Source organism: Trichechus manatus, unplaced genomic scaffold, assembly GCF_000243295.1.
Source record: "Trichechus manatus latirostris isolate Lorelei unplaced genomic scaffold, TriManLat1.0 scaffold00107, whole genome shotgun sequence".
NCBI classification, from domain to species: Eukaryota; Metazoa; Chordata; class Mammalia; order Sirenia; family Trichechidae; genus Trichechus; species Trichechus manatus.
Window position 1 is genome coordinate 1,103,130 of NW_004444043.1, and position 12,722 is coordinate 1,115,851.

The 12,722-nt window shown below is 38.8% G+C and overlaps 1 protein-coding gene across 3 annotated transcripts in view; it reads right to left on the bottom strand.

Annotated features, from left to right (window-relative positions):
- Positions 1-12,722, bottom strand: part of LOC101345649 (transducin-like enhancer protein 4) — a 175,191-nt gene that overhangs the window by 98,151 nt on the left and 64,318 nt on the right. For 2 of the 3 annotated variants that reach the window (XM_012557530.2, XM_004383275.2), the window contains exon 6: positions 9,104-9,178. The exons of the other annotated variant lie outside the window; for it this stretch is intronic. In XM_012557530.2, the coding sequence (XP_012412984.1) occupies positions 9,104-9,178 (75 nt within the window). The remainder of the gene's footprint in view (positions 1-9,103; positions 9,179-12,722) is intronic. 3 annotated transcript variants of the gene reach the window in all.

The following is a 12,722-nucleotide window of genomic DNA, read 5'->3' on the forward strand; positions in this document are numbered from 1 at the left end:
CCCTTTGTTTCCGTAAAAAAAAAAAAAAGGTTCCTAAAAAGCAATTACGTGGTTAAAACAATCCCTCAAGGGCTAAGAGAGAGCGTAAAATGCTATCTCGTGATGAGAAAATAAAAACTTTAGATCTTCTAAAAAAGTGGCACGTCACGTGCCGAACTGGGCCATGAAATCGATAAGAATGAGTCGAGCATTCGTACAATAAGGCAGAAAGACACTGAAATCCATGGAAGTGTTAGTGCTGTCCCTACAAAAATGGTCTCTCCGGTTGGTGATAAAGTGTTTGCAAAGACTGAGAAAGCATTAAGTGTAAGCACTGACAACTATTTACTCAGCATTTACACTGTATCAGGTATTACAAGTAATCTAGAGATGATTTAAAGTATACTGGAGGATGTGCGTAGGTTATATGCAAATATTGCACCATTTTATATAAAACTTGAGCATCAGCACATTTTGGTATGGAGGGGGTCCTGAAACCAAGCCCCCGTGGATACAGAGGGACGACTAAGGGACAACATCAAAAGTAAGATTCATAAAGGAAAAAATTCATAAATGTGGACTTCATCAATATAAAAAACTTCTGCTTGACTGGAAAAGAATGTAAAGACAAACCACAGATTGGGAGAATATATTTGCAAAATACATAAATGACTGATATCAAAAATATTAAATAACTTCCAAATTCAGTAATAAAATAACTAATCCAAGAGGGGGAAAGGAGCCAAAGATTTGGGCAGATACTTTTATCAAAGATATACAGACGGCAAGTAAGTGCTCAACATCATTTGCTGTTATGGAAATACAAACTGAAACCACAATGAGTATCACTACACATCTTCCAGGAGGCCGTAAAAACAAAATAAATAAACCCTACAATTCCAAGTGCTGGTTAGGATGCAGAGCAATGGTTCTCTCACATATTATCAGTGGGACTACAAAACAATACAGTCACTTGGGAAAACAGTTTAGCGATTACTTAGAAAGTTAAACACACACTTATCATACAATGCAGCAATCCCATTTCTAGGTAATCATGTATAAAACAAAAACTAATGTTCACTTACAAAAACCTGTACGTAAGTAGTTACAGTGGCTTTATTCACAATTACCAAAAACTGGAAACAATCTAAATGCCCTTCAAGGGGTGAATAAAATGGCACCACCATACAAAGGATTATCACCAATAAAAAGAAGCCCTGGTGGCACAGTGGTTAAGTGCTCAGCTGCTACCCAAAAGGTCAGCAGTTTGAACCCAACCCACCAGCTGCTGCAAGGGACAAAGATGTGGCAGTCTGCTTCTGTAAAGACTTACAGCCTTAGAAACCCTATCGGGCAGTTCTACTCTGCCCTACAGGGTTGCTATGAGTCGGAATCGACTTGAATGCAGTGGGTTTGGTTTTTTGGATTGGTGGCACAACCGTTAAGCACTTGGTTGCTAACTGAAAGGTTGGTGGTTCGAACCTACCCAGTGGCTCTGTGAGAGAAAGACCTGGCGATATGCTCCCATACAGATTACCACCTAGAAAACTCTATCGGTCAGTTCTACTAGTCACACAGGTCACTATGAGTCGAAACTGACTCCATGGCACCTAATAACAACTCCTACTGCACACAACCATATAGACAAATGTCAAATATATTGTGCTAAATAAAAGAATAAAGACTCAAAATGCTACATTCTATATGATTCATTTATATGACATTCTTGAAAAGGTTCACTTTGGAAGAAAAAAACATTAACGGTTGCCAGGGGATGGGGTAGGGAAAGAAACTGACTACAAAGGAGAACAAGGAAATATTTAGGGGATGAGAGAACTATTCTCTCTCGATAGTAGTGGTGGTTATACAACTGTAAACATTTATCAAAACTCATGGAACTGTACATTAAATTTTATTTTATGTAAGGGTAAATTTTATTTTATGTAAACTACACCTCAATAAATCTGACTTTTAAAAAAAGAATGGGGAATATCAATAATGAATGTGTATTTCTTGATTCTTAATTCCAAACTGTGTATCTGCAAATATAAAAAAAATACAAATTTGCAAATGCATGAAGTCTCATTTTATTATGTTTTCTATTATCTATTTCTCTTTACTCTGCTAGCCTTAGAAACTAGTTTCATCGAAATTAAAATAAGTGATTATGTATAGTAAAATGTAAAACCAGGCAGCTTACAACTATCAAAATCTTAATAAGATGATTTAAATGTAATTTCAGAAAACATTTATAAATATCATTCAAATGAAAATAAAACATTCCCTTTTAATAAGATTTAAAGGTGGTACTCAAATATTTGCTGAATGAATGAACTGGCAGATGTAATCATTAAATCATTCTTACCAAACCAAATTCACTGCCGTCAAGTCGATTCCAACTCATAGTGACCCTAGAGGACAGAGTAGAACTGCCCCATAGTGTTTCCAAGGAGCGGCTGGTGGATTTGAACTATACACCTTTTGGTTAGCAGCCAAACTCTTAACCACTGCACCACCAGGGCTCCAAATAATTCTTAGTGTGCAGTAAAAGGTTTTAACCTTCTCACAAAAGCCTGGGCTTCCCCCCTCCCTCCAGCCTAGAAGAATAGTAAGTAGGCTTGGCCCACAAGGGAAAAAGGTCTGTGAGTCACTGGGAACTGGTGATACTGCTTGTAGGAACACTACTGGGACAAAGTCTTAAAAGAATTAGAAAAGGAGCAGCAACTTAAAAAAATAAAACCCTAAAAAGGGATAACAATCCACAGCATGCAAAAGCTACCTTGAATGAAACTTGCTTTTCTGTGTAACAGTTACACAAGCTCTGACCTGGTGCTAATGAAATGCAGATTCACAGATACCAACATGGGAAAGTCCGCTTTTCTTATAGTGGAAGCCCAGTGCCCACCTGCCTTAAGCTAAGTCAGATGCACCAAACATATTCTGCAACTCTTGTAACACTGAATGTAGCTATTAGGGAAAGGGGGTGGGGGAGAGCTCCTCCCCAAACAGAAAAGGTTAACACTTGTTAAAAAACCACAATTTTGATTGGGTGGCTTCTAGAAATTTCTTCCAAGAGAAACTCTGTAACAGAAATTAACTCCTAGAAATTAGAAAATCCTGCTTTGTACCTATTGTATGTTTGGGAGCGCTGAAGTGGAGGCAGAGCTGAAAAAGTTACTTTAAATGTATGAGTCTTTGTTAGAAGGGAAATTACTGCCTCTTGGAGCCTCATCAAATCGGAGCAGAAAGATTTGATGATGAGTACATCACTCAATAATGTAGTCCCTTGCTCCACAGTAAATGAACCAGTTTTAAAAAAAAAAAAAAGTGAAGGGCAGATGTACCAACGTAAGATAAAGAGGTATATACAGACTTACCAGGTAAAACAGCTTTGTTTTATATGCACTCACGGCTTTATTATGCTTTGTGAGAGCAGGTGAGCAAAGCCCCAATATAAGAAAACCAGAACACATCTTAAAAGACAGCTTCCTTCCCCCAACTCTCATCCCAGCAAGCTGGGTGTATTATGCAGCCAGTGGCAGCATATTGTATAAAGCCTTTAAACGCCAAGCAGTTTGTGAAGACAGTAAAACAAAGCTAGAGTAACAGCCTCTTATAATACAAATTATTTTATAGCTCATTTTTAAGTTTATTTCCTATTACACACATTTAGAAAATACCGACAGTAATCAGTTGAGGGAAGCAGAGCAAGAAAGTGAGGCTCACTTATAAGTTTACTAAGAAGTAATCTTTAAAATAATGTAAAGACTGAGTAGTTAAAAAAAAAAAAAAGTGTTTAAGCATAGAAAACGAACTATGACTTTAGCATGTGAGTGTCATTGCCTACCGACATTGTAAAGGCCCCTGAAAGAGCTTGAGGCCTATAACGTTAAATCCTTCCCGTTTTAGTTCCCGCTGGAAAGCAGAGCCTAGCACAGAGTTTGCCTGCAGGTGGTTTATTCTGAGAAATGACTCTGGAACAGGAGTAGGAGGCTATGGAGAGTGAATCAGGGAAGGAAGGAAACTCAAAACAAGTCTGTATGCCCCAGGTGATCACCACCTTGGGCAACAAACTCAATCCTGCTAGAACCCTTTGTGGAAAAGTGTAGAAAGCACCTCAAAACCGTCCCAATAGACAGGAGAGAGGAGCGTTCCAGGAACTCCCTTCCCCGTGGGTCCAGGATTAGCCCATGGGGCACTAACTCCCTCATCTTTCCAGGCTGCATGCATGAGTGAAGAGTGGATTCCCACAAGGCCCCACAAGAAGCCCTGAGGGAAAGCAAGAGCTTTGCAGTGTAGCTGAAGGGAGGTTCTATCAAGCCATGGGGAACAGCTGTAGTAACAAAGGTTAGAGGGAAAGACGGAGGTGTGTGAGGTGAGGATACTGTGGGGATACCAGTGCCCCTCCAAAGGATAACAGCATAAAGAAGATTACAGCAGAACTACTGCAAATTAACAATACCTATTGGAAAGCCCTTTACTATCAAAGGCGAAGAAGATTAAAATAGGCCTTTGAATGTTTAATAGATGTTTGCTCTTGTTAAAAAAAAGTGAAGGTTTTTTTTTTAATTTTCCTTCAAGTTTTGTGTTATTGGAGGCCTGTGTTCACAGGTGTATACATCACACACTTGTGATGTAAGGAAGAGAAACACACATGTGCGCATGCAAACACACACATACATCTCTGTCTTTCCATTTCTTGCCCTCAGGGCTAATTTGTTTAAAAAGAAGACGAGGGAAATCACTACAAAAGCAAAACCAAATGCCTCTGAAAATTAAAACAGCAGCTTTGAAATCTATAATGGAAAAGGAGGGACATATGTTTTAAAACTGTCACACTGCAAGACCACGGCCAGCATGTCAATCTGGAATATATATATTTTTATAATTTAAGAGCCAATCACACAATGACAATAAAACAAAATTCTAAGAGAAAAAAAAAACCCAAAGGTATTGTCTTTTTTTCTTAAACTAACTCAAACACATAGGATGGTAAAGGCAAAGTCATTTAAATCATTTCCTTAGTAATACAAGTAATATTTAAATAGATTTAACAGTGCTGCTCCAAACCAATGAATTATGGGTTTAAAACCTATTAAAATGTAATGTTTTTTTCCTGAGCTAAGAGGAGAGAGATTTAAATCCACTGAATTTTAATATTTCAGCTTGAGCTGCAGGAGGTAGAGAAAGTCCAAATGAACTATTCCATCAGCACCATTCAAGCATGAACATTTTAATCAGTTTTACTTCCTTGGAGTTCTCTAACACAGTTTACGCTGCCATTCTGAAAGCACTTAACACAGAGAGTGTGAAAAACCACCAAGGCTTGTTATTGCCTTCACAATTGATGGCAAATAATTTTGCAGACTTCCTATCATTAAAATGTCACTGCTAAAAATTGAGGTTCAGCATTTCTTGTGCTAAACTGCATTTTCCTAGAACACCACGGCATACCTGTTCTGGAAGGGGTTTTCAGGAGAGGGTACTTTCTTTTTTAAAAATACATACATTTCTATCATTTTTTTCCTCAAAGAGTTAGGAGAGGCTACAAAGAAGAGAGGAAGAAAAAACAATCCAAAGAAACCACATTTTCTGTTTTTACAAGCCAAACATTTTCCTTTTCAGTGTTCACGCGAACATAACTTTTTTCTTAATGGGAGTTTCTTTGGTGAAATTCTTAGGAGGTTCCAAGTCAGCTTCCTTTATCAAGCATAACCACATTTACACAGCATGTGCTGATTATATAGTGTAATGGATTTAAAAAGCATTTTAAGATAGTCAGATGACTCAATTTAATAATACAGGAAATGAAAACATCATTTCTAATTAGATCATATTACTGATTTAAAACTACAATTTGTACGTTGTTCCAACAGTGTGATCTTGCAGAGATTCTAATTTAAAAACACGGTGGCTAGTAGGACATATGACAAGATCAAACTAGATACATAACATTTCCACAGCACAATTGGGGGAACACAGGGAAAGCTTCCAGCAAATGTGCAATACAACCAATTCAAAACAAAACACAGGAGAGTAACCAGAGGAAACAACACAGAAATTTCCCTGATTTTTTCCCCCTTCTAAGTAAAAGATAAATGATATTTAACTTATTTCAATCTATCAACAGCTTTAAACTGAACATGACCTGTGAAAGAAATCATCATAACTGCGTTTCATTCCATTAAACACAACTAGCTTATTGTCAAGAGAACAAGCCGCCTCTCCAGGTTTCAGGCTCACTTCAGCATTTTGCATTTAAACTGCATGGATCACTGGCTTGGCTCATTTACCAATGAAGGTAGAATAATACTGCAGAGTTAAAAAGGTGCTTCATCAGATTTCATTAAATCTGGGAACATTTGTGCTTGTCTGGATGGTGTGCATACATATAAAACAGACACATACCTAGTGGTACCTAAATGAAGGTCTCTAGGGGCTTAGGTGGGCCTTTGCTTCTCTGGAGAAACATTTTCATTCCCTCAACCCAGGAAATCACTGCCGATTACATTCTAAAACTCAAGTGACAAAAATCTAAAATAGACCCCTCATCATTTTTGGTAGCCAGGTCAAAACACAGCCGCCTCACAACACAGCCATGCCCTAGAGGACAGGTGCTAATCAGGCACCCAGACAGCAGGTACATTTAAAATTCCACAGGGTTTTGACTCTGAAAACTCCTGGACTCAAGGTACTACTACCCAGGGCTGAAAAAGACAAAGAAGAAAGAGAACAGCAGCAGCAGAAATTCATCAAGTTGAGTTTATAATTAGGCTCTTTCCTGCTCACTCGGTTTGTGGTTCCCTAAAACTGCTGGGCTTGTTTTTCTGTTCCTGCAATTTATTTTTCAGAATAGTAAGATTATGTGATTTTGACTCCATTTTCTGCTCAGATACAACTAATTTGGAATCCCCCCAACTCCACCCTGGATCCACCAACTATAGGCTGGCTGCTTTGATAACATGAGGCTCTACTGAGTTAGTTCTTCAAATAAGTTTTTAGGTTAAAAAATTAAATTAACTTTATTTTAGTAATTAAATCCATATATATACAACATGTCAGTAACTCGGCTATGTGTAATAAAGCATTCATTCCCTGAGAAAAGGTAATCTGTCGCCCCATTCAATACAAAGTATGTAAAAACGAAAGAGATGTAAAACAGCATTAAAAATATACTTGATGTGATGAAGAGAAGGGAACTTGTTCTGATCCTCCATCTTCCCTCACATTTTTAAGCAACATTCAAACACCAAACAATGTGTTTTTGATTTAGGTTAATCGCTCCACTGTACAAACAGTAACTAATAAGACTCGGAAAAGAAACAAAACAGCATTCTATTTTCCTAGGAAAGACTGCCAATCAGACCTAAGGTAGGACAGCTATCTGTATCTCAGCAGTTCAAAGAAACAATAAGCACTAAGCCAGAAATGACCCAGCAAGCTCCCCCATCAGTCATCACTCCACACCTTCTCTCCATGAACAGCAGACACTGCAGTGGGTGAGAAATGTCTGTTCTATCCCTTCTGACCTGTGGGAGATGTGGTAACAAAACCAGCTACCATCCTATACCATCCCAGCATGAATACAACACGCACGTGCATACGCACACACTCACTTCAGACAAACACAGCTGGTATGCACATACATACCTAACTTTAAGGTTCAAGCTTTCTCAACTTTATTTTCTTAATTTACTATATTGCTGGTTTCTGGAGTTTCAGGAAATAGAAACGAACTGTGAAATGTGTTCATCTCTCATTTCCCCTCACTGGAGCATAAAAATGTACGACAAATGTTGCTTGTGATTTGCTCTGATTCAACCTCTTCTTTCCAAGGGGCATTTCTCAGGAAGTAAAGGTTACTTTTTTCCGTTTATGTCTTCTAATTTACTACCAGTATTTGCTTGTGGTTAGAGGGACAGACACAAAATAGAGCTCAAAACAGACCATTAAAAAACAAGCGACAATTACACTATTGCTCCACCACCTTCAGCAGTGATCCCAGAGTTCTGATTTCCTTGTTAAAAGACAGAGGCATAACTGAAGCAATAGATTCATTTCAGATTGATTATCAGGTGACCCTTATCCGCATCTTCACTCATCAATTTGAATTTTAATGAAAGTAAATGGAATAATTAGCATTTCAGAGTGTGTTTGATACACTAAGGGGGAAAAAAAGAGAAAAGACTTTTGTGTATAATCACTTTTGTGTATAATCTATACACAAAAGAAGTATTTGGGAAGGGGCAGAAAGAGGAGAGTACAGTGGCAGTGTCTTCATTAGAATAACTTAGGGGACTGCTTGTACCAGCTTGCATAAATGTAGATGTGAATACTGTGCTCTTTTCAGCTAAGATTTCTCACTTTTATTTTATTACTTGTTACCTTAATCTGGAAGAACAAAACTGTAAGTGGAGTGGGAGCGATTGCCCAAACCCATGAATTCAACAGGGTTTCTATGCAACGTTAATGCTACTGTTATTGCCAGGAAGGATTCTGTAATTGGGCCACCAATTTTTCAAAAAATATGGTTCACCTATTATTTCTAGTACAAACAGTCATTAGCCCACAAGAACCACTCATCAGAGGGATGAAGAGTAGCAGGGGAGATGCTAAAGTATACATTTAATTTCACTAAAAATGAATTTAAGATACTCTACATAATCATTTGGGAGGCCTGGTGGAGCAGTGGTGAAAAGCTGGGCTGCTAACCAAAGGGTCGGCAGTTTGAATCCACCAGCTGCTCCTTCGAAACTCTGAGGCAGTTCTACTCTGTCCTATAGGGTTGCTGGGAGATTAAAGTAGGTCATTTTAACATCAGGGCAATCTGTATCTTTTTACTGGCATAAGCTAGCAACAGAAGCTGACTGCAAAGGAAAGATATATTACAAAAAAGAAATATCCATTCTCCTTAGAGGAGAGTTTTCTGAAACATATCACCTTAAACTGGTGAGAACGTGATCCAAAGTTTCTGAAATAGCCATCAAAGTTCAGGAGCTTTTAAGGCAAAGTGCTTAACTTCACTTTTCTTTTTGCCCCGTTGATGGAATAAAATTTAAAAAGAGAGAGTGAGAGAGCTGATGACAAACACTAAGATCAGAGCTAAAATGGAAAGGCCACGTACCCCAATGATGGCGTTCAGCTCTGCCATGGTCACCTGCTTGGCCCGTTCCACAGCCTGCACCACTTGTTGCTGGTGCTATAAATGAAGATCAGAAACAGAATACAATTATTTGTTTTCTAGTCAGTCAAGAACAGCTTTTCTGAACATGTCCTCTAGCTTCAGTTTCATGCAAAACAGGATTTAGGGGGTCTCCATAATTTCCAACTAATAGCCCAGGGTGGAGGATGAGTACATGTCTAGGAACATGTGGTCCATAAAGCTGAGAAGAAGCTGGCTTCCATCTGCAGGTATCATGTCTGCGCCCCAGGAAGGATGCTTCCCTACAACTGGGAGAAGCAGCTTAAATACCCCTTTCAAGTCAGTGGTGCATGACCAAGTATCTTCCACTAAAACTAACAAACAAAGCAACATAAGCCTTCCTTTGCAACCTCTTTCCTCCTGGCCACCTACATAAAATTTGACTGAAAACATTTTCTAGAAGTATTTATTTTTAAATTTTCTCCTGATATTTGTTAGAGTCGGCACTGGAAGGACGTATAGAATTCGACATTTATGTGTTTTCTGGAAATGTGAAAAGTGTTCATATTTTATTTCCTGTCATGAAGAGCTGCCTGCATATTTAAAAAATAAAAAATGTACACACACACACACTCTCTCTCTCCAAAAAAGTACAACCCTCACTAGCAGTAACATTGAAGGACTTGAGGTATTTCTCTAAAATGTAATAAAAAGACTAAAACCTGTAAGTTTATTTTTCTTTTTGAAAAATGAGGATGGATAGAATAGGAAAATCCTTCTATCCATGATCCTGTTCAAAAGAGAATGAGCGAGAAACGATGTCAGTAATTTTTGTAATGTTGGGAAAATTAAGTAGCACAGAAATCTCTGCATGGAGACACTCACTTACATGGGGACATATACAAGTGCTTATATAAGTACCCCTACAATGTATGTATCATCCTCAGCTAAATATACTTGAACACTCTCTTATCTGCTGACGCGAATTTGGTCTAAAATAGATCTCTTTTGGACTTCTTTCAACTAGGTTTAGTGAATGAAGAGCCAAACGAACTGCGCTGTGAAGCAAGCATCCTCCTGGAAGGGCCATGTTTTGGTTGATCCCAGTTGAGAAATTTCATCAACTTTTCCCAATGATTTGAATCAGCTAATCGCTTTATTTACTACATACAAAGAGTTAAGCCATTAGTTAAGCACAGAATTCCCCTTGAAGTACCTGTCCACCTTCCAAAGTCCTCAAATATAAAGATACTAACCAGAGTGACCACTATTCTCACCTCACAGCTGGGGGTGGGGGAAGGAGGAGGAGGAAACTGCTTTAAATTGGTATCTACAATATGGTGTTTCCCTCCGTGGTTTCCTAATAGAAATGAGTGTTTTGTGCCTATGACTAATGGAAAGAAAAATGTCAAATAATGATAGATCGCTGCATTTTAATGTTTAATGGACTCTGAATATTAAACTATATACTTTTGATTTCTTTTAACTGTAGGAATTTCAGTTTCAAAACAAGGGCTTAGGATGCAATCCTAAAGTCCTTTAGATATCTCCATCGTTAATAAAATACATGTCATAGTGAAATAATTCATTTCCCTCTTTCTCTGAAGAAAGTAAAAATCCTAATAAATTGTGAAATCACTGGAAGGAAGAGAGGCAGAGCCAAGACAATGGCCATGAAAGCAGTTCTCCCCTGAAGCCAGCCAGCCTGACAGCGTATAATGACTACTGAGTACTTACTATGTGCCAAGGGAGCAGTGGTGGCGCAATGGTTAAGAGCTCAGCTGCTAAACAAAATGCGGGCAGTTTAAATCCACCAGCTGCTCCCTGGAGACTCTGTTGGGCAGTTCAACTCTGTCCTGTAGGGTCACTATGAGTCAGAATCGATTCAACGGCAACAGGTTTGGTTTTGGTTTGTACTATGTGCCAAGCACAGAGCTCATGTTTAGGTTTAAGACAGTCTGGTTCTCAAAGCAAGCAGTGAAAAATGGCAATACTTGGAAAACAGAGCAAAAGACAACACGTAAGATTCTGAGACTTAGTTAATACTCAAAATGAGAGGATTATGAACAGAAAATTTTCCACCTTTTCCACCTTTTATTTTCTCAACATTCAGTAATGGTTTCTCAAATCTTCCAAGAGATTAAAAGCAAAAGGATCACATGTATACCTATCCAACACATATCGTTCAGCCTGCTCGTGTATTAATTCATTCAACAAAATGTTTTTCTTATTCTGTGCCATTGCTCCGCATTACTAAAATATCTCCATATTACTGACATATCACCTATTTTATACTAAATATTTAAAGAACAGTTGCATGAAACAGAGCTACAGAAAATACATCTAGTTAGGGTCTTCCTACCATGGAGATCATTCAACTCGTGCTTCATAAACTGTGCTCCAACTGTTAAGACTGCTTAAGTTACCTTCGACAGTGGGGATATCTGACTCAGCACTAAAATCAAATGTGTTTACTGAGAAAATCAAAAAGAGAAACACCAGTGAGCTGTAACTGTGACACCACATGCTCCAAAGAAACTCTTGCTAAAAAGCTAAAATGACAATGTAAGACATGACTCAATGCCTTCCTTTTCTTTGATGGCAATGGCCATGGGCTAATTACAATATCTGAACTTCAACTGTAGCTCAGAATTTTACTTCCCTATTTCTGCCTACAACCGTGAATCATTCGCTGTTTAAGGACCTTTGGAACATAAGCTCCCTAAGGCACAGAATGCCTTCCCTCTGTGCTCCGAAAGTACCAGAAACATGCTGGCACTGCTCACTCAGGGAACAATCACATCATACTACAGACAAGAAGCACGCATCAGGTAAGGTGTGAAAACCAGAACTCAGACAAGAAGAGGGAGAAATGATCACAAAGAGGAAAATGAACACTAGAGGAAAAAGCCCAAAGTACTCCTGTAAGCTGACACACAGAAATGTTTTTTCTCTGCTCAGATTTTAACAAATAAGGTGTCTGACTAAGAAAACACAGTTTTTCACATCTTCTAAGAATCATCGTGGCTTCTCCATTAGGTCCGCCATCTCTTTTCCTTTTCTTCACCTTCCCCATTGGCTCCTCTCCTCCCACTCCACCCTACATCTCATTTCCTCTCCCACTTCCTGCTTATCCCCTCTGCCACCGCACAAGTGGTGACAGCCACTCTAGAGCCAGTAAATCTGCAGAAGGGAACAGGCCTATCGCCGTGTTTTACTGCTCAAGTGGCTCACTCAGCTATGGGCGCCTTTGCACTTTCTACCAGCACCACCACATAAATGCTACTAAGGATAAATTAGCAAGCCAAGGGTAAGAGGGGGATTTGCAAGAGACAAAAAAAACGTCCAATTACTTATTCTTCACAATACTATGATCTACCAAATCCACTGCCACATTCTGACTCATAGCGACCCTACAGGACAGAGTAGAACCGCCTCATGGGGTTTCCAAGGCTGTAAATCTTTACAGAAACAGAATGTCACCATCTTTCTCCCGTGGAGCAGCTGGTGGGCTCAAATTACCGACCTTTTGGTTAGCAGTCACGCGCTTTAACCACTGTACCACCAGGGCTCCTTCAAAGAATACAAGCACGGTTGAAAA